The sequence below is a fragment of the Pungitius pungitius genome, chromosome 7 (assembly GCF_949316345.1).
Source record: "Pungitius pungitius chromosome 7, fPunPun2.1, whole genome shotgun sequence".
In the NCBI taxonomy this organism is placed as follows: domain Eukaryota; kingdom Metazoa; phylum Chordata; class Actinopteri; order Perciformes; family Gasterosteidae; genus Pungitius; species Pungitius pungitius.
Window position 1 is genome coordinate 661,342 of NC_084906.1, and position 22,096 is coordinate 683,437.

At 41.1% G+C, this 22,096-nt stretch overlaps 2 protein-coding genes across 7 annotated transcripts; one reads left to right on the forward strand and one right to left on the reverse strand.

The window, feature by feature from the left end:
- The first annotated feature begins 1,218 nt into the window (after nt 1–1,218).
- Nucleotides 1,219–20,349, forward strand: gtpbp3 (GTP binding protein 3, mitochondrial). Of its 6 annotated transcripts, XR_005120141.2 has the most exons (15): nt 1,219–1,530; nt 1,954–2,222; nt 3,013–3,099; nt 3,808–3,890; nt 4,515–4,634; nt 7,139–7,211; nt 7,735–7,878; nt 8,870–9,035; nt 10,530–10,663; nt 11,006–11,192; nt 14,340–14,574; nt 14,655–14,710; nt 17,504–17,669; nt 18,611–18,662; nt 20,227–20,349. XR_005120141.2 is itself a non-coding variant. In XM_037469606.2 (12 exons), the coding sequence occupies exons 1-11, from the start codon at nt 1,472–1,474 to the stop codon at nt 14,569–14,571; spliced, it is 1,554 nt and encodes a 517-aa protein (XP_037325503.2). In that variant the 5' UTR covers nt 1,219–1,471; the 3' UTR covers nt 14,572–14,574; nt 14,655–17,035. The 6 variants fall into 6 exon arrangements, 2 of the variants coding, with proteins under 2 accessions (XP_037325503.2, XP_037325502.2); XR_005120138.2 differs by having other exon boundaries at nt 14,340–14,710; XR_005120140.2 differs by lacking the exons at nt 17,504–17,669; nt 18,611–18,662; nt 20,227–20,349 and adding an exon at nt 15,303–17,035.
- Nucleotides 17,112–20,407, reverse strand: plvapb (plasmalemma vesicle associated protein b). Its single transcript, XM_037469608.2, has 7 exons — nt 20,204–20,407; nt 19,774–19,950; nt 19,266–19,347; nt 18,857–19,058; nt 18,554–18,773; nt 17,529–17,645; nt 17,112–17,438 (listed from the first exon to the last, which is right to left on the reverse strand). Exons 1-7 carry the CDS (start codon nt 20,405–20,407, stop codon nt 17,352–17,354), a joined length of 1,089 nt encoding a protein of 362 aa, XP_037325505.2. The 3' UTR covers nt 17,112–17,351.
- Between the last annotated feature and the right edge of the window lie 1,689 nt (nt 20,408–22,096).

Here is a 22,096-nt window from a genome sequence, read left to right on the forward strand (position 1 = left end):
GACTTATTCATACACGAAAACATTTCCATAGATTACATTTTACACTGAGGTTGAAGTATGTCTCTTCACCTCAGTTCACTAAATACTCATCATTTCCCCTTTCGAAACCATTGACATAAACAAACTACACATTTCGTATACAAAGCAAATTTGGTTGTCATGTGTGTTCACATTTGCCTTATTTATTTATGATGAGCAAACAATGGTCACTCTGTGTCAAAGCGAGCCTACGCCCAAGCACATCCTTCAAAACAAACACTGATGAATTTTCATGAACAGTTTTTCCTGAAGGTGTTTTAAATGTTCCTAAAAAATAAAATACTACTTTTTTTTGTTAATATTCTTTTTGGTCAGAAGAGACATAGATGCATTGATGCTGCTCAACAGCCGTGAAGTGGCAGTCGTCACACTTTGTGCACACATCAATTATTTTGATCTCAGGTCAAAGGTCACGGGGCCTCGGGCCTTGTCTTGTCAGCATGTGTACATCATCTACCTGGATTGGTCATCCCTCCATGTTCCAATGAACAGAAAGCAGTCAGGCAGCCCTTCCCCTTGTGCAGCTCACACCTCATAAGTAAACTTCCAGCATGAATTCTGCTTACTCACCACCTCAACAGCTGCAGTGGAACACACTGTACATACATACACACACAGACACACGTGCACACCAACTTTTTACTCAGTGATTATATTTTGGATATGGACCATGAAAGACAATTGCCAAAAACATACCGTAATTCTTATTTGTTGAGGCTGTAATTTTCAACAGATTTTTATTTTACACTGTAGTCCACACCGCCAAGTTTAAGAGACACATAAAGTCAGTCTTAGCACCTACAGAAAAATATAATTCTTACATTATGTGGAGGAGGAGCAATTCTCTTTTTGTGATCTAAATAGATTTGCATTTCAAATTCTAGGAAACAGCAGAGGGGAAATTGAAAAACCTACCAGAGCATTGTTGTCTCCACAAGGGCAAAAGGGCTAGTTTTAGTTTAAAAACACATCTTCCAAAACTCTTTGTCATTTGACAAGAACATTTAGACAAACACTATGTTAAAATGGAAAATGATGAAGACAAACGGACAAATAGATCGTGAGCAACGGTAGCTACACGGACTGATTTAAAGGGCGCACAGAAGGCGGGATTAACTGCAGATTGACAGGTGTTGAACAAATCAGATTTTAAAATAGTGGACGCTGTAGAAAGTGCCGTCCAATTACAATCGAGGAAGACAGGAAGACATTTTGGTAACCGAAATACAAACGATTGATGAGTAGCATTTGAATGTTGTTAAGCTTTAACAGAAAATAAATACGGCTCAATAAATGTGTCCGCTGGCCGGGTAACGCTCCCTCCGACGTTAGTGCAGATAGCAGTGAGGTAAACACTATGATTTTTGCAAAGACAAACGTCAGTCCGAGTCTAACCAGGAACCGCTTATAAGTTTTCTAGAGTCATAGCGCCATGCTGCCATCAGCGTTCTGTGGGATGTGGAGAGCTGCTGTCCACAGTCTTAGGCCAAGGTTTGTTAAACTCCACCTCAATGTCTGTGTGTTGGCCACTAACTAATGCACTAGTCACTGCCAGTTCAGAAACCACCACCCTGTAACCTTTGTCTTTTCCTTAAATATTACGATGTAGATTCGATAGAAAGATTTAATGTTTGTTACAATACATTTTGTGAAGCCCCCAAGGCACTACATGTATTTGGCAATAAAATATTCCAATATTTACCCTGCAGAAAAGGTAGTTGAAGATCTAGGAATATGTTTGTATTTTTCCTTTGCCATTTATTTAAATGCATGAAAACGACACTTGTGCTCCAGATTATTGGCTCTACGTTTGTGCTGATTTGTAAAGCATGTATGGCATCATTTGATTATTAGACCACTACGATATTAGTGATAAGCTGTGGTTGTCTTACCATTCACTAATCTCTCCGGCAGAAGAACTCCAGCCCGCAGATTAGTGTCCACCTGTGATGGAGTCCCAGTTGCACTGGCCGATGCTGAGACCATTTTTGCGTTGTCATCGGGCCATGGCAGGTGTGGAGTGGCTGTAGTACGAGCCAGTGGTCCAGCCTCAGCCACGGCCCTGAAGTGTATGACCGGGCTCAGTGGCAACCTCCCTCCTCCACGCACGGCCCTGTTACGCAGCATCACAGATCCTCAATCCAAAGAAGTGCTGGACCGTGGACTTGTCCTCTGGTTCCCAGGTCTGTATATATTACAAACAATGTAGGGAAATGCTTTTACAAAGGTGAAAACGACAAAAACAAATCCTAAAAGGACTTACCGGCCAACACTTCTGTGGATACATACATAAACTGATGTCCAAAGGTCGTGCACTCTGGGGCAGTACCACAGGATGTGGGTTAAGATACCCTGATCAACCTAATCAGCACCAATTGTCACTTTTTAGATAAAAGTACTATTTCCATCCCTCAGTTTCTATCTTGTAGTCAGGCACCAGCCAATGGGCTCACTGGGTGTGACCACACAAACACATGAAAGAAGTGCAGCTGCAACAACAAAAATAACTGCAAATTCCCCAGGATTCCCCTCAATAAGTTATAAGTCCCCAAAAGACTCCCAGACGAGTCCAGATGTTTAGCACGATTTCTGGACTTCTGCGAGGCCCCAACAGAACGTTTGGTTTGCATCTTTGGTCAGTTCACACATGGATTGGCTCTAATTGATGGATTTTTTCCGGGAGCTCAAAAAATGGTCTGGCAGCTAAAATAAGAGCTGCCGCCCTGTTGTGTGAATTTGCCATTAAGCTTCAATTCCTGCACAACATGCTTTTAAAGTTGTTTTTCTCTTGCTGCAATTTGGAATCAATAGTCGACATACTAACCTTCATGTAGTCTAATATCTGAAGTTCCATCAGTATCGACCACTTGTACTAGACCAAGTTTAATGAACTCTATCTTTGACATATTAGTATTTTGCGTATTAAATGACACAATGAATGAGTTGTTGTGTTTCATGTGTTCATATTCTTAGCGCCCCACAGCTTCACCGGGGAGGACAGTGTGGAGTTCCACATCCACGGCGGTCCTGCTGTCATCACTGCTGTCTTACACGCTCTCGGTAAGATATAAAGATATCCTGAACAGGACACAACTTTATATAATGCGGTATAGACACACACACACATACATACAGTGTCATGTGACGCATGTTTGGTAAGTGTGCGTCCGCAGCTTTGACTTCAAAGCTGTAAGCCTTTAACGCACTAACTATTTGAGTCATGTGGCTGCACATCACTCTGACTTAAAAGGAAATATATTCCTACTTCTAAGATACTTATGAAATGTGCTTTGGCAGGCGTAGCAATGCCTCTGGAATGAAGACGTTATATTACAATAGTATCTGCAATACTCTCACTGGTCTCGTAGGGGGCAGTATTGTATAAAGTATGAAGCTTGTTATAAATGATGACAATGATCCTGCGTTTTTAAGAAACAGGGAAGTGACATTGATTGTGACATTGTTGTTTAGAAAAAATAATATTTTCCTCTAGTTACAGATCATGACCCACATTTGACAAATAATGGATGTTTCCTGCAGTGTTGTTTCTTACTGATGTGAAGTAAAAAGTGGTTCCTAAAAACATGAAAGCGTTGCCTCTTTAACCTTGACTTGTGCCTGTTTTCATTCCAAGTGAAGCCTGAGTGACGCGTTGACCCTCACATCCAATCCTCCCTGTTTTCTGTGAATGTGTGTGAGTCGGGTGCATGATTCATGCCCAACTTGGGTCCCATTCATTTCTCCATGTTGTGTTTGTGTGTCTGTCAGGAAGCGTGCCTGGCATGAGGCCTGCTGAAGCTGGAGAGTTCACACGGAGGGCCTTTCAAGCGGGGAAGCTGGGTTTAACGGAGGTAGTTCAACGCGACAATGTCAAAACACGTTGAGGCGGATACGTGCAGATTAATCCTCAGGAGCCTTTTGCTGCGTCAATGTCGAATAAAAAGAGTAGGAAATTAACAGGGATTTCCAGTGCATGAAGTCAACAGTGGAATATGTCTCCTTTACATATATTGCCCTTTGGACCCTTCTTTTATTGATCTGTCAAATGTAAATTTACAGCTAAAGCTACTGGGCTCTGGTAGATGTTCATTTCATCTTCATAAAGCTGCCAAGTATGCATTCTTCCATTATTAAGTGCCTATTCTTGGTATTCTGTTTACAGTCTGTTATGATTGAATAGATTTCCGCAAGTATTTATTTCATCCAAATCCATATTTGGTCACATTCGTGTCGGAAAGTATGAAAATTCCTTAAATGACATTCAAGGAAACCCAAGGCTTCCTTCCGTCAAAAATAACAGATCATCATAGTTATCTCTGTGAAAATAAGATGTCCATGAGAAAAAAGTATGGTGCCCGTGCTGCAGCACCACAACATAATATAAATCTTTCACACTGCATCACATATGTGAACAACATTGGGGCCAGACATGGGTAAATATAACATACAGACATCATTTGTAAATGCCCCTGCAGGTGGAGGGGCTCGGGGATCTGATCCATGCTGAGACGGAGGCTCAGAGGAGACAGGCTCTCAGGCAGATGTCGGGGGAGCTGGGACGTCTTTATCGGGACTGGACCCACCAAGTGAAACGGGTAGGTCCGTCACTGCGGTCAAACACCGGCGGCGGGATGCTTTTCAACTGCTTGTCACCTTCTCAACTTTTTGGACTTTACGTTTTTAAGTTTAGAATTTTTCCTGCCTTTTATATTTATATATATATATATATATACTCATAGATTCAATTTAAGTATGTTGTATCATTCCTCCACACTATAAACAATTAACTGAATTTATCTTGATCTTCTAGTTTCTACACAAAGATCAGTGGATTCTATTAGTGTAATCAGACATTTATTTGTTGTGATTTTAAACCAACATCCCAACCAGACCTAGTTTTTACAGTGACAGGTGAACAGAGGGCCTTTAGAAACTTTGGTAATTTGGTCTCATTCTGATTAAGCACGACAGCAAAAACAAGCCAACCTCCCTTCATGTCTGACGTCTCTGAAAACAGTGTTTTGGAAAACGTGTGTCTGTACTGTGCTACAATGCTTTGTTTTTTCTATCACCACAGCTGCTTTTTCAACCCCACCATTGTGAATTAACTAATAGGAACCTGAGACTTCCTGTTTTCATGTTGCTTTGGCACATGTAGCACAATACCGGCACTCAACATGAAACCGTGCAAATTGTTGCGTTTAAAGGAAAATAATTTCATTCTACTTCAGATCAAAATAAGGTTCAGTGACGCAGAATACGTCTTTCTAATCACAAACGAATAATTGTAATTACTCCAGGGAATCTTATAGTTCATTTCACAATTTCTTTTTACAACAATACAATTGTATTCACTAAAACTTCTGATCAATATATGGATCACATTTGTTAAGATCCTTCATGGGGTGCTGTTTTTATTACTATTAGAGTGAATGGCTCTGTGCCAACAGCATCTCTTTTCTATTCAGAAGACCTCGTAATACAGATAAAAGGTGGATCTGTACCGCAGTGACCTCTCTAATTGTTAATTCTTATAAAACGAGTAATGTTCAGAGTTCTCTATTTTAACTTATTAACTACATAAGAAGTTTTTGTAAAGCAGTGGTGTTTTACTCCAATGTATTGTTTTCCCATCTCAGCACATGTGGCTTTGTGTTGTTTTGGATGGATTGAAGATGAATTACCACCCACAGCTGCTGCATGTCTTAAGACGAGCACACCGTGTATTCTGGGCAGCAGTATTGTTGCTCTTATCTAAACCATATTTGAAACTGTATACCAAATAATACAGATAAGATAGTGTAACAAAGGAAGAATGATGAGTGACATCGCTGATGTTAAAAGATACATTTAGCTTATTTGATGTTATCTCAACAGGACACACTGTTACAGGGGTCCAGGACACGTATAAATCACTCTTTCCTTATGCCTTGTTCTCCCCGGTGGGCTTAGTATTGTGCTGTGATTGTCATGGGAGTATCGCCCACGCACAACTGGATTTTCCATTTGTTGCAACAAATGTCGGGCGCGGGTGTTCCTGATGGAATGACATGGTGATACGGTGGCTTTGGTTAGGAAAGCAAAGCTGCCCGTGGCTGCAAACCTTTAAACTGAACCGATTTCAAACCTCAATGAGTAAAATGAATGTCTGCCTCTTCACATGGTGGTCCATGCATCACTTTATAGTGTAAAGAGATGCATCAACTGGACATTAGCTTTAGACATTAAACCTGTACTACACACCTGTACGTAGGTTCCTGCATATTAGTTGTTTGGGACACTGACTTGTAGTTCACTGTTTAACGGTCATTTATACAACTTCCAAATAAGCTTATTCCATGATCAGCATGTTCTTGACAATGTTTTTTAAATCACATTTCTCTTAAAACAAAAGGTCATTGACCGCAGATGAACAATTCAACTTAATGGACGCAGGCCAAACCCTCCGCTGTGAATTGTTTAGAAGAATATAGCCATTTGGCAACAGATCTGACCAACGGGTCCAGGTGATCTCCCTGGAGGAACTTTGTTCAGCTTCTCCTCTGCAACTCGTTTAAGGAGAGTTCCTAGAAAAATCTACACCTCTACTTTGGAGTCACATTCTTTGGACAAGCTATAATCAGAAGTATACCATCTGCTAGATGCAAAGGGTCAAACCTTTATTTGACATTAAAACAATAACGTTGACTTCCCACTTTTGTGTATGTAAGTATGGGAATCTGACGCTTCCTGTTTTTGTGCACCCTTAATAGTATTGAGTTAATGTACCACATTTCAGTCAAGATGCAGATTGATGCTGCTGTGGAAACACTTACCCGACGTGGAACTAGTGCTTTAATGGTTCCAGTAGTGTCTGATTTCTAAAATGTGCTGCGTTGATGTATGATGTATGCATATGGGTGAACACTCAATCAAATCTTTGCATAATAGAAACAAACTTTTTTCGGCGTTAAACTGTTTTCTGTCAATTCAACATGCAAATAAATGGAATATAAATGGAAAATAATTAGTTCAACTTCTGAATTTATTTTATTTTTTATATAGTGGAACCACGGTGTTCATTTCTAACACTGATTTCAGCCTCTTCCCTTCTGCACAGTGTCTGGCTCATGTTGAGGCCTTCATAGACTTCAGTGAGGATGAGCTCATCGAGGACGGGGTCTTAGACAAAGGTAAGTGGACACTTTGTCCTCCTCTTTACAGGAGAATCATAACAGAAAAGTCCCATCTTCCCCCGGGCTTTTTTAGGGGTCTGTTTCTATCTGAAAGAGGCTGACTTTCCTTCCCTGTTTGAACATTCGACTGGCCATCAGGTGTGTTTGCTGCACTGTATGGAAAAGCGTAGAACTCAAACTGTCTAAATGACTATTTCCTTTTAGGAAGTATGTAGATAAGGCCACGGGGACAGTTGAGGCGTTTGTCTTCGCTTCAAAGCCAAACTTACAGGAATAGTGCTGTCAGCAGTAACTTACTGAGCTCAGTGTGCATACTGTGTGCATGAACAATTAGGTTTGGGCTTCTGTGTATGCAGGCTGTATGCAGGCTGTATGCAGGCTGTATGTAGGCCGTGTGCAGGCCGTATGCATGCCGTATGCAGGCTGTACATAAATTCCCTTCGTTAAGCTGTGAAAGTGAAGTTTTGTTGGTCAGGCCCAGTTCCCTCCTCCGTCTTTATTTCCTTCTCAACTCCCACAGTGGACCAATGGGTGTGCGATCTGCAAGCAGAGATGGAGCGCCACCTACAGGACGAGAGGAGGGGCGAGCGGCTACGCAGCGGCGTCCAGGTTGTCATCGCAGGAGCCACCAACGCGGGAAAGAGTAGCCTCCTTAACGCACTGTGTAAGAGGACGTGATGAACACAAAGAATAACTTCCTATCATCTCAGACCAAACCTTCCAATCATTCTGCTGTCAGCCATGTTTATCTATCACTATACGCAGGAGGGACTTGCAAAGTTTAGAGTTTATTTAAAGAATCTCACAAAAGTTTAATAAGTCCTCAGTATATGGTCCACCTTTATATTACACTATACAAGTGTAGTTGGTGCTTTTCGCAGCTACGAAACTACAAAAGAATGTGTGGTCAGACACCATTTTAACATCAATCCTGCTCTAGGCTCACATGAATTACAATAGTCAGACTTTTCCAGACACAGATTAAATGGCTTCCTATCTACGTTCTGGCCGTGCTCCAGACAATTAATTTAATAAATATATATATAGAGATACACTGTTAAGTTGTTGCCTTTTTAAATGAGTTATTCCCTTGTCTATCCACACTAGGTGGCAACTTGATGAATGCCCTTTTATGCTCTAAGGTTATGTTTGTTTACAATATGGTATCCTTAATCATTAAAAATCACTCTATTTAAACTATCTATCTAAATAGGGGGCTTGGCAGCGTCTCCTCACAGCTTCCTATCAGAAGAATAGACATATTTATCAAACTTCCGATACAATCATGTGATCATTTCCTCTTTTGATTAGTCTTCCCTGAGGCCTTGGCTTACACCCAGCTAGCATAGACAATTATTTGTAAGTTGGCATTGTTTTTTTTAACATGGGATACTTACTGCCAAATTCTTAAAGGTTCTATCAAAATGATGACAAAACATCTTCTGTTTTGTTTGTGTAATGCAGAGCTTTAGAACGTATAGATTTGTCTAAATGAGGCTGATAAATAATGTGATCATTAATGTATTTCATAATTAGGACTGGAATAAGCCCAATATATTTGTTTCAGGATAATTAGCATTGGGATTAGTTGAATGAAAGCTAGAAAATGAAAAATAGTGGAAGTCACTCTTCTTGATGAACCTTTCTTCATGCAGGCCAGAGGCCTGCGGCCATTGTGTCTCCCATTGCTGGCACCACCAGGGACGTGGTGGAGACGGCCCTGGACATCGGGGGATTCCCCGTCCTGCTGAGCGACACAGCCGGCCTCAGAGAGAGCCCCGACCTGGTGGAGAGGGAGGGGGTCCGCCGCGCTCGGGAAAGGTTGGGGGAGGAAACACGTGTCATTCTTAATACTTTTATAAAGTTATTCAGATCAGTTTTCCTGTGTTGTAAAAATTGTGATGATGGTATCACAAAATATTGAGAAATTGTAATCAGAATGTTTTCCGCTACAAGATAGTGAGACACGTGTTGTGAAGAAATGCTGATCTTTATCAAGACACACAACACATGTCCTTGAAAACAAAGAAAGGAAGAAATAAGTCATCGCTTTCCCCCGGAAAATCAGTTCTACTTTTGTAATGTCTATCTAATGTCCAGAGTTTATATTATAACTGAGCCGTAGTTATAAATACATAATAACACTCTCAGGAGGTTGCGTAATGACGATTCTCAGTATTTACCATCAAGAGCTTCTTCATGTACAGAATTAACAAATAAGACAATCCACTGATAGCCTCCACTATTTACACTAGGGAACAATGACAGTACTTTATCATATACAAGCTGACTGTCCATCAGACATACGAGCACCCAAAGAACATGCCGTGTGTCAGATCAGCTGTTTGTCACGTGATTTGGTGTCAGAGAGACAAGGAGGTTTTACCAAATACAGCGATTTGACACAACTTGCAATTGGCTGAAGGATCTACAAAATTTATTGACTTCAGCTCAACTATCCAGTACAAATATTAGACATTTTCCTTTGGAGAAGACAAGTGTCTATTGTTTTCTGAGTGCTTGTGTGCTTGGCAGGCCGATAAAGCATCAGACACATCTATTAGATATTACATCTCCTAAATCTGACCAATACCTTTTTCACTCTGAAAGCTTTTGGAAATGTAGTTCATGAAGTAAATGTATTCATAATAGTATAATCTAAAGAAAATGAGACACTAAACACTTCTGTGACATCACTAATGAAAATGTGATAACAAAAACAGAATTTTCAGAGCAAACCTGCTGTAATTCCTTCATTGTTTGTGCAAGTTATCTGGGTGACCTGGTGACCCCATAGGAAGGGTGGGCAGTGTGTGTTCTACGGGGAACTCTTTGTGCAGGGAGCAGGTCAGAGGCTTGTGACCTGGGTCACTACAGGAAGGACGTGGTGAGCATCCGCTGCTGCTAACTGCCAAGTGGCACCAAGTTTAAAGGAGCTCTCAAAGTGATAACCATTCAGATTCATTCATTCTACGTGTTAATGCCATAGGGGGCTGGGCAGGGTCTCCTCACAGCTTCCTATCAGAAGAATATACCTATTTATCAAATATCCACACGGTCCCGGCAAACCTTCCTGTGAGATTTTGGTCCATCTCATTTGTGACATGGTGCAATATCCTGCTGGAAGTAACCATGAGAAGACGGTGCACTGTGGTCATAAAGGGTGGGACGTGGTCAGCAACGATACTCAGGTTGACTGCAGCATCTAAACAACGCTCCATTGGTCCATCCCTTTATGACTCCAGTACCCCTCAGTACAAACTATACATCACAAAATGCTGTTGATCAAGTGTTGAGGCTGTTCCCCTTTTCCAGAGTGCAGCAGGCAGACCTGACCTTGGTGGTTGTGGACTGTACTCTTCTACCTTCTGATGCAAAGAAAATTGCAACCTTTCTGCAAGGGCACCTCAGCAGTGTCCTGCCCACTCAGCCTGAGCAGCCTGAGACCGGTATGATATCTTGGCCTCACATGCTCCACTTGCACTGTCGGTGATCTTTTTTTAGTGAATTTCTCGTGCAGTGAAGTGCACGTGGGATGGCTAGAGACTCTCTCCCCATCAAACAGGCCTCTGTTCTTTGCTTGTTTACCTTGTATAAGTGTTAGATTGATTTTGGCACCAGGTACTTACTCATGATGCATTGTTAAATGGTGCCAGTGTAAATCGACATGTACTTCATTTGAGCAGGGGCTCATCAGGACCGTTCATGTAGACATTTCTGTGCCGGAAGGAGTAATAGTTGAATCATTGGCAATTGATCAACGTGTTTTCTTGATTCTTTTATTTTCACAGTATTTCCAGAAGACCGGTTTCTTTTGGTGCTTAATAAAAGGGACCTGTTGCCTGAGGGAAATGGGCTGAAGCTGGACAGGGAGCTGAGGTTGGTCTCTGGACTCCCGCCTGTCTGTCAAATATCTTGCATCACTACTGAGGGACTTCAGGACTTCCTCGCCGTGCTTCACAACAGTGTCAGGACTCTGTGAGTTTTGACGGTCGCTGACGTTCCAGATGTTCCATCGCTCCATATTCATCCTAAATCTTTGTGAAGAGTCCAAAATATTGATTCCTCTGTGATGTCCTAATGCATTTGTGTAACAAAATATATGTATAAAGAAAAGGTTATAAAAACCTATTTACCAAGAAAAGCTATAAGATAGTAAGGTTAATAAAAGCATAGTAAATATAGTGTATATATAAGCAAAAGTATATAATGTATAACGCATTGTATGTTGAAATATTCATAGGAGAGAAAGAGGAAAAAAAAAAGTTTATGTTGAGAAAAGGTTTAAATTGCAAAAGTCATGAAAGGTTTAAATTGCAAAAGTCATGAAAAGCCATAGTATGTAACAAAACACACAAGAGAACCAATTATATTCTGTCCTAAAGAATTGTATGTCTAAAGAAGTCCTAAAGAGGCATGATGTAGAATGTCAACAAAAGAAATGCTCTAATTAGGTCACAAAATAATAAATAAAAAAATTAGGGCTGCGACTTTAGCGCGTTAATTATGATTAATTAATTACAATGTGAATTAAGATTAATTAATTACACAAAAAATAACACATTAAACATTTTTTACGCATTTTTACACTTATTTTTTGCACCGCGGAACGTTTCTCACTGGATGAGTTTCGGAGGACCGATTTTACTGGAGCACCAACTAGCGTCCATGACTTCAGACAACAACAAACCACAGTGAACATGAACGAAGAAGCTGACGAGACCGTGTCGGGTGGCCCCGTGAATGGGAAATCTTATTATAATAAACACACGGATGGAAGCGTCGATAAGAGCGTGGTTGTGTGCAAGCTGTGCAACAAGGAATTCACATCGAGCCTCAAGTATCACCTCAACGCAACACAATTAGCAGCTAGCGTGGACGTACAAGGACCCACACCCAACCCACACTGCACCAGATGACTGGTTTAAGGACCAGGGTAACTAAGTCCACGTCTGAAAAAATAACCAATGTTCTAAATGTACTTGAAAGTATTGGTCTACTTAAAAAACATACTTTACAGAAGGTCTACTTACCTATAGGGGTTAGGCGATTCATTTTGATTAATTAATTACAAAGCCTCTAATTAGATATTTTTAATCGAGTCCCGGCCCTAATAATATATATATTATATATTATATATATATATATTGACCTTACATATATTTTTTTATAATAATTTTTTACCTATTTTAAAAAAATCTGACATTTTTTGACCCTACATATTTTGACTTTTTTCACAATGTTTTTTTCCCATGACATGACTGGAATGATCTTAGATGGAGCAACCTACACGTCCCTGTCACTAATGCCAAATGCCCCAAATTTCTGTACTTTAAACCTTATCTGGGTTCAACCCTCAAGGGACATGGTGGCTCTTCCTAAATCCTTTTTTAGTTTTGGGTAACTGACATTTATAAAAAATCCTAATGGGATATTGCCCCAGAGACGGATTGGTGCATCTTGGAGGATCAACCATGCTATTCATCCTTCCTGAATTTGAATGTAACAGAGAATTGGAGGGTGGATGCACTAAAAAGGGTAAACAAATCTACACCCTGTGCCAGACTGTCAGTTTAAGGTTGTCCACAGGATGCCCTGAAGTAGACAAACATGTGATTGTCTTGAAAAATGCCCTCAGAGGCTGTAATAAGTTTCATGTCAGTGTGACCACTGAATGAGACACATCTGCTCATCTTTACTGACTCATCCTGCCTTTGACTCGACTTGACTCGGGACTCGAGGGCAATGACTTGAGACTTGCCTAACAGTGACTTGATCCCACCTCTGCTAATAAGTGCTAAAAGGCTAAAGCAAAGCAATTAACATCAAATTCAATTCATCAGCAAAAGATTCTTCATCATTCTTGACCATGCCATCATAACTCAAGTGAACGCGCCTTGTGTTTTTGCATAACCCCTAGGGTTCACTTCTCAGAAACAACCGTGGGGACAATGCCCCCACTACTACCTCTGCGGTAGTGTGCTCAAGACTTGGCACGAGCGGGATTTGAACCCACTGGCGGTGCGCACAGAGGCTTCTGGGCTCTAGCTTGCACCCCTACACTACCAGTCCTGGTCACATTTTGGCAACTTTGATTCTCCTATTTAACCTTGAGCATGTCAGTTAAACTTTAAAACTCTTTTAAATGCAATTTCCACATCTGGGCTTGAACCCACAAACTTCAAGTGCAGTGCAGGCTTGTGGCAGCAGCTCTTCCACTGTGCTACTTCACCACACAATAACCAACCCTTTGTTTGTTGTATTTAACCTTGAGATTGCTACTCAAACCTGAAGTAAAGCCAAAGGCTTAAAACCAAGACTGGGCTTGAACCCATAACCTTCAAATGCAGTGCAGGCTGGTGGCAGCAGCTCTTCTGCTGTGCTACTTCACCACACACTAACCAATGATTTGTTTCTTGTATTTAACCTTGAGATTGCTACTCAAACCTGAAGTAAAGCCAAAGGCTCAAACCCAAGACTGGGCTTGAACCCACAACCTTCAAGTGCAGTGCAGGGACTTGTGGCAGCAGCTCTTCCGCTGTGTTAATTCACCACACACTAACCAGCCCTTTGTTTGTTGTATATAACCTTGAGATTGCTACTCAAACCTGAAGTAAAGCCAAAGGCTCAAACCCACAACCTTCAAATGCAGTGCAGGCTGGTGGCAGTAGCTCTTCCGGTGTGCTACTTCACCACACACTAACCAACCCTTTGTTTCTCGTATTTAACCTTGAGACTGCTACTCAAACCTCAAAACTCTTTCAAAGCAGAAGTGATTGGTTGAACAAAAATCAAAATCCATGTGAAAAAAATTACTTCTCACTGTTTTCAGGTCAAATATTTATGAAATTAAAATGCGATTAATTTCGATTAATTAATTACAAAGCCTCAAATTAATTATATTAATATTTTTAATCGAGTCCCGGCCCTAAAAAAAATAAAAACAGGCCTTGAAGGGGACTTGTCTCTATATCCTTAAAGGTCATATTATAGCACGCTATGAAATGTCACGTGTAGTAAAATGTCCTCAAAACTGTTATTAAAAAATCTTTCAAGATTTTTGCGTCCTAGAGGAGAAGCTGGTATCTCCCTTTCATTCATTTTGTTCTTTAACTTCCTCTCTAGGTGTGGCAACCCCCTGTCCTGTGCCCCCACCCTGACCCAGGCCCGCCACAGGGCCCACCTGCAGCAGTGTTCTGCGGCGCTGGCTCAGTACCAGCGATACCGTGACATTGACCTCGCTCTGGCAGCCGAGGCCGTCCGGTTGGCTCTCATGAGTCTGGCCCGTATCACTGGACGTGTCGGGGCAGAGGAGATCCTGGATATCATCTTCAAAGACTTTTGCATTGGAAAATAGGAAGTTGAGTACAAGCGAAAACATGAAATGTATTTCATATTATTCTGCTTACAGAGGACGGCTGTGTTCTTGTGTGATTCCAGAGTATCGGTAAAGAAAGAGAACGGCCCCATTTTTGGTATGCTGCCGGAATGAAGAGGTATGTTCTTTGCTGCAGGGTCACCAGGACACAGATGATGCTGTAAAGGAGACTGAAATGGTTCTCACAAGAGGACACAACCCTGGACAAGAGTTCTGAGTGTAAAAATAGCTTCTTAAAGCCTTTGTTGGTTGGACATTGGACTCTTGGGTCCCAAGAAGACGATTAAATTTTAAAGTAGATCGGCCAGCTGCAGACCTCTGCAAGGTCGTGTTTGGGAGGATGACTTGTACTGAAGTACAATGAAGATTTATTTGGGTACTGATATCATTTGTGTGCGTGCGGAGTGCAAGTTTGTTTCTGTCTATTAAGTTTTGTCTTTCAACATTTGAAGATTCAAGATTGATTGCAATGAAGTCCAAGTTCCAAGTGCATCTCTGGCCATAAAGCAGCTCATGTACAACTAATACATAATTTACTAATATGCAACATTAATACGGAGAGAAAACCAGAGTTTACCAGCTCCCCTCCTGCTCTGTGGGAAAGGGACAGTTTTCGGAGGCAATGACTTTGTGCCCTTTGTTCTCTTGTCAATCTGGCCGCGATCAAATATTTATGTTCCCTCGTTGACCTCCTCACCCTTCTTCCCCAGCCGGTTCCTTCTGGCCCGGGTCGCTGACGACAGTCGCCCTGCTGTACGCCAGCATAACTCCCCGTCCCTACATCTTTTTGTCTCTGTGCTATCGGACCTTTCCTCTTTCCGCCCTGCTGCGTCAGCCCTCTTTTTGTCCTCTTTCATGTTCCACCTGATTAATGACACGGGCGAGTTTTAATCTAAAGCGTGACTCCTGGAGCTCGGTCCTTCTTTGAAGTGGTGTCTGCAAGTGATCCGTTAATCACAACTGTGAGGTGTGAAATGTGTTTTATACTAAATGCTAGTTACGAGCATCCAGATGTTCTGTGCCATTCTGTGTTCTGTTCCTTGGTGCTTTGGATAAATACTATATATTTATACAGTTTCCTGTAGTTGTCATTAGTTGCTGCCCTGAGATGCACAGCCAGGTTTGGTACAGCCCGGTTCCACTGTGTTGCTGTTAGACCAGACGTTGGGGTGTGTACGTATGAATGCGGATTGTAAACACGTTATATTATACAAAGGATTTCCTGTGGACAGGAGGCAGACTGTCTTACCTGTGAGTCTCTTCTTTCTACTCTATTTAAAGCATAGAAATGGTTGTTCCATTTCAATAAACACAAATGTCATATTTCTAGCCTTGAAAATCTTTATTCTGTTTTTACACTGATTTGAACAGTTCATCAGTGTCAAATTCCCCCAAAAATTGTACATAACCTTCAATGTAAAATAAGTATTCAAATTTGAAAGTGTTATAAATTGAACATTTCAATGAATTGATGGGGATCAGAATGGTAAAAAAGCTATATGGACATATACATAGGTCTGTAAGTAGTTTTTAACGAGATAATAGTCATAAAACGGTTCAAAGTAAACACAGCTGTTTCCAGCTGCCGTACTGCAAAGGCTCCTCACTTTGTGCTCATGGAAAGAAGAAGGAAGTAGTAAAGCTTGAGAACAGTAGTATTCAGTGCACTTCTCATAAAAGAAACTCGTACTTCCAATCTAATTCATGTCAAGTGTCATCCTACTGGTTCCTGAAAAAGGTGTTAATGACCTCGTTGGTGTATGCATTGTAAATCGGGGTGTGGTAGAAATTCAAACTTTTGTACTAATAGAAAATCACTTCGTCATAACAGACAAATAAGCAGCTGCTTCCCAAAGTCAGAGTCTTTGTTGAGTTTTTAAAGGGCGAGGCGAACGGTTCAGAGGACGATGCACCTCAGGGTTGAGTCACTTTTTGCTTCATATAATCATATTTCAACTTAAATGTTTTCCTAAACAGCAGAAACCACAATGAGTGACAAAACATTGAAAGTATTTATAAAGATTTGTACATTTACCTGTATGAACCCATGGTTATTCACAGCAATTCCATCAAAAAGTGTAACTTTTCTTTTTGTAAACTGTAAAATACAAATGAATCGTCTAATTCATAAAAATGATGCACAGAACAACAGTAAATATGTCATTAATATGAAGTCAGAGTAGACTATTTACACGTTGTATTGAATCAGGAGTATATAGAAAATGTTGATCACTGATGTGATGTGACGTGTGACTTCCCTCATCCAGCTCATCCAGGTCATTTATTTTACCCTGAAAGATGAAGTATAACAGCAATGAGGTGATGTCTCAGCACAAGAACTATAACAAAAGATGAAGCTTTGATTCATCTTCTTTAGGCAGACATGTAATCACATGCTCTTTGGGATCTTTTCCCACATGAGGTCTACCGTTGGAGTTTTACACTCCAACGTGAGCCTCTGGGCAGCTGGCTTATTTAACTGCATGAAATGGTGCATTTTGTAAATGTATGACTTGTTAAAAATGTTTGTCCTTTGTTATCTTAAGTGTGCATGCTTCCTGCTGCTGACCTCACGTTCCTCTTTTCTGCTGAGTCCACAGGCGCCACCTTACCTCTGCACCTCTGAGTCATCAGTGACACCAAGGACGCAAAGCTAAATACAAGATCTTTAGGGTTCTCAAGGTTTCAATCATTGGTGGCCACTGCCTTCCTTTTGTTTCTTTCCTACGTCGGCTCAGAAGTACTAGCTGGTTCTGTTTCTATTTTCCCTGGACATTGTGCCGAGAGAGGGCCATTCGCTGGAGGGTTTCTCTCAGCTCCATCTGCTCCTTCAGTAATTTCTCCACCTGAACAAAATGGAAACGATGTGATAAAACAGGTTTAACCTTATTTGTCCCACGTTTCTTATAAGATCCTCACTAGGACACAATTACTACCTTGGCGTCGTGAGTCGTTTGCATCTCCCGGAGCTTCTCGACCGCCCTGCTGTGGTCGCGTTGGCAGTGCGAGCTTCTCACCTGCAGCTCACTGGACTCTGATTGGATCGCCGCCACCTGAACGAAGAATACTTCTTAAATGTGATATAATACTCTATGACTTCTTTCAACATACTATACTGTGCTTTTTGAATACGCTTTTTTAACATAATGTAATCAAACTTTATATTAGATATTTGACTCTTTTATGACTTATCACTATACTGATGTTTTTTCCATGGCGACTTTTGTTTTTCTGCACTTTGCTGTATCAGCAGAGACCTCAGACCACATCTGGCTCTGTGGCTGTAGTTTTATTGTAAATTATTCACTTCCTCCCTTGAGAAACTGGTTTCCTATTTGTTATTTGGAATATTCCATCAGAGTCATGGAGTTTACAGGGAGGGTTATAGGAAGGTTTGCGAGAACAAGTACAAATTCAGAAAAAACTCAACATTATGACACACTAATTGAGTAAATCTTTTTTGTGCTACTATACTTAATATTTATTTATTAATTATTGTACTTTTTACCCTGCTAAATTTGATTTACATCATCACAAGACACTATTGGTATTTCCATTTAGGATGGATGGTTTATAAAATACATTTGCATTATGTTTTTTTCTAACTAACTCAGATGGTCAGATATTTATTTAATTTATTTTCTGCGGCTTGAAGAGGTAAAAGATTCAAATATTTATAAAGGGAGCACGTTTTAGAGAAAAGTCAGAATGAAAAAGCAAATGAAGCAGAATTGTTTTCATCTGTTCTTCTCTGTTAATGATCCTTTTCATGTTTCATGAATATGTTCCTTATTATCATTTCAGCACATTTTTCTGATAATGTGATTGTGTTTATATGTGTATCTTACTATAATAAGGCTTTTTACTTGTGACGGATGTGTCTGATGTAAAAGTAAATCAGGTTCTACTCCATGTTATATACAAGAGGACATCAAATCAGCACATGATATCTCGTCCATACCCTGTCGCCCACTGCGTTTAAATACAGCTGGAACCTTTTCTCCACATCTTTGGACAGGTTTGTGCAGCTGTTTTTGATCTTCTCCATCTCGGCGTTCTGGCTTTCACAGGTGAGGTGAAAGGTCAGCTGGTGGGGAAAGAAGTTCTCGATCTTTTTCAGGAATTCGCTGGTGACGGTTTCTATTCCGTCCAGAGACTGAGCAAAGTCCTCTTTGCACTTCCTGGGTAAAAAAACAACATCAGAGCAAGAGATCAATGTTTAGTCTTAGTATTTCCAGCTGCAGATCATGTGGAGAAGCAGTACTTTGTGTAGGTGGTGAGCTGCTCCTGCAGCTTGCTGCTCTCGCCGCGCAGGCGAGTGGCCTCATGGCGCTGCGTGTCTGCGTCTCTGACGGCGGCGTCTCTCTCTTTGTTCAAGGACTGCATCGTCTGGCTGAAGTTTCTGTTTGTGTTCTTGAGGTCCTCTCGCAGTTGTTCGTAGGTGTTCTGCAGCCTCTTATGATCAGCTGGAGAGCAGAATTATCACAGGAACTTTTCAATATTAATTTGACCTTTAGTAACAGACATTTGTAAATATTTTATAGATCAGTTATGTGACATAATTCAGGAGAACATTTAAAATGCTTGGTTGTTTGTTTAATACCAAAAGGGTCATTAATCAATTACAGGTTAAAGTATTGGAGAGTATCATAGTATTGGTATGTAGTGCATACCGATGTTAATGGATATAGGACAGGACGGGCATTGATTAGTTGTACGCTGCACCGGGGCTGCTGGAAGGATCCTTCTGCTAGCCTGGGAAATGGAAAGAAAAAGAATTCATCGTTGGATTTATTATTATTGGCATAACATGGTGTAACTCAGTACATTTACTCAACCAATGTACTTACAACGTACTTCACTTAGTTCTTCATACATTTTAGGTGGAAATATTAGAATATATAAAACTTTTCAGCATAATTGAGTATTTGCCACTTTTTCCATGTAATGTTCGAATGTTATTTTTTTTTATTTCTTGCATTCTTTAAAGAGTTTTTGATACACTATATACTTTTAACAAAGGTATTTTCAATGCAGAAGTAAAATATCTGGTTTCTAATTCCACCACTGCTCACAAAAAGACAAACTAGTACAATAATCCCGGTTAAAACCTTCAGATTTAGATGTTTTAAAACTACCAATCAGCTGCTTAACATTGTACCAATCAGGTCAGCAACTTACCTTCATGTCCTTTAACGCGTTTTCTGATAAGTTGTAACTAGTCCTCAGCTTTGCCAGCTCTGTCTCCAGAGCAGCTTTCTCGGCTGTGCGAGCTCCCAGCTGAGCCCCCAGCTCGCCCTTCTCCTTCCTCAGCTGGACGTTGTTGTCACTGATCCGGTTGAAGTTCAGCTCCAGCTCCTTCAAGATACACATATACAGATACTTCAAGGACATATTATGTCCTTTTGGGTTGCATATGTGTATCTGAATTCGTTGTTGCATTAACTATGAAAATGGGTCCAATTTTGACCAAAAGGCGTTACATTTATTAAAATATACTGTAATAATACTGTAACAAATTCGAATTCAAATCAAAGTATAAGATTTTACAAAGTCCTTTAGGGGGACTTTTAAATATCTGACTAAATGAACTACAAGAAGAATCTCTGACCTCAACCATCTTCTCTTCTGCAGACTTCTCTGGCTGCCCGTAGATGAGGAAAAGCACCAAGCTGACAATGATCAGCGACTGGATCAGGGAGGAAAAGAAGAAGACGATCCTCATGTAGTAGCCACAGCTCTTCCCTTTGGGCTTGTGCTTGTACTCCCTGGCCTCCAGGCCAAACTTGGCCCGGGAGTAGCTGGAGTTGTGCATGGCACGAGTCAAATGGTGGCAGCTGGTTTTGGAAGAACTGAACAAAAAATCCACCAGGCTTCCGTTCAGATGTGATCTTCTCCGCACAGCAGGTGCTCAGGATTCAAGGTGAACACTGAGAGGAGAACAATGGGTTGAGAAGTGTGTCTCTGTCTTCTACAGCTCTGACTCACTGTTGGGGGGGGGGGGGGCGTGGAGGGGGGGGGGGATACATGCGCAGGATGGCTGGATGTCAACAGTGACCCTCAGCTGTGTAAAGGGGCCATGTCTATAAATGCTGCTGGAGGCGCACTTTGACTCCTGGTCCTCCTCCTCCTCCTCCTCCTCCCCCCCCATCCACCTCCGTCGAAGTCACAGCAGTAACACCCCCCCAAAGGAGACTCCTGGGGCAGAAGGATTAAACAAGCATCCCCTCCGGACATGTTGACATATGTAGAAATACTCTGAAAACTAATACATGCCTGATATGATCTTTCCATCCTACATTTGAAAGACTTTAGAGGCTGAATCAGTCCAAGAATATAACACCTACAGCGTCTTGCCTTGGCTATGAATTCCTGGATTAATACAACAAGTAGATCTATTTTCATCTACCTTGTGATGAATAGTTTGAGTTTGTTATTGTCGTCAGCTCTTAATAACCTGTGTGGACAGGAAAAGTTATTACAGCAACCAAAAACTCCATCAATCGATATTTGAAGAGCGAATAGTGCTTCACATGATCAGGAAAGATTACAAAGTGCAAACTACTTAACGGTTAATTCAAGCCGGCTATTGGGTATTTTATTTTAGACTATATATATATATTTGATTTATTTTCAAATATTTAGCTAAAAAGGAACAAATTAGTACACGTGACAGACCATTTCAGTAGAGAGTAAAATGTACTATGGTGTCCTGTGAAATATGGCGGATTAAAAGTAGAATAAAATGTAAGCAATCAAGGACATGCAGTTATTTTCCACCCGTGTCTGCATGTGATATATTAAGAAACCTGAAAAGATCATCCAGCAGCGCCACAATTAAATATAGCAACTACAGAATTACTAATCATATTTCCTGGTGGAAAACAATGCAGCCATGTGAGGAGTAAAAGCTGAAAACGCCAAACAAACAAAAAAAAATGCCACCATATCCTGTTCCAGCACGGAAAGGAGTCGTTGCAGTGAAGGAGTGAAAGAATGAAAACAATGGAGACCTGTCATTCTTCATGGATGAGGGAATAACAAATTCTCCCTGCTGTACGGACACACTGGACCCCGACGCCCCCCCCCCCCCGCGCCGCTATCTGCGACCATGACGTGAGGAACAGGCGGCTCTCCGAGGGAAGTGTTTAAAAGGGGAAAGGCCCTCTGAGGCCGGGGTTTTCCTGCTGCCCATTGTGTCCCTGAGAAACTAGCTCACCGGAAAGAAAAGTCATTTATGAAGGTGTGTGAAGAGTGACAGAACATGAGTGACTGAAAGGACAGACATCAGATCAACAGGAACCCAAACGGTTGAAGACCGAGATAAAAACACCCCTTAAGATAACTGAGCAGACACATGTGGGGTCAATGGAGGGTACAACTGTGCCGCTGCAGTAGTACACTGACAAAAGCTGCAATAAATGCTTCATCATGCTGTAATTATATATATATAATTACAGCATGATGGAGATTGACAGTAAAGATGTCTGGAGATTCAAAGCAG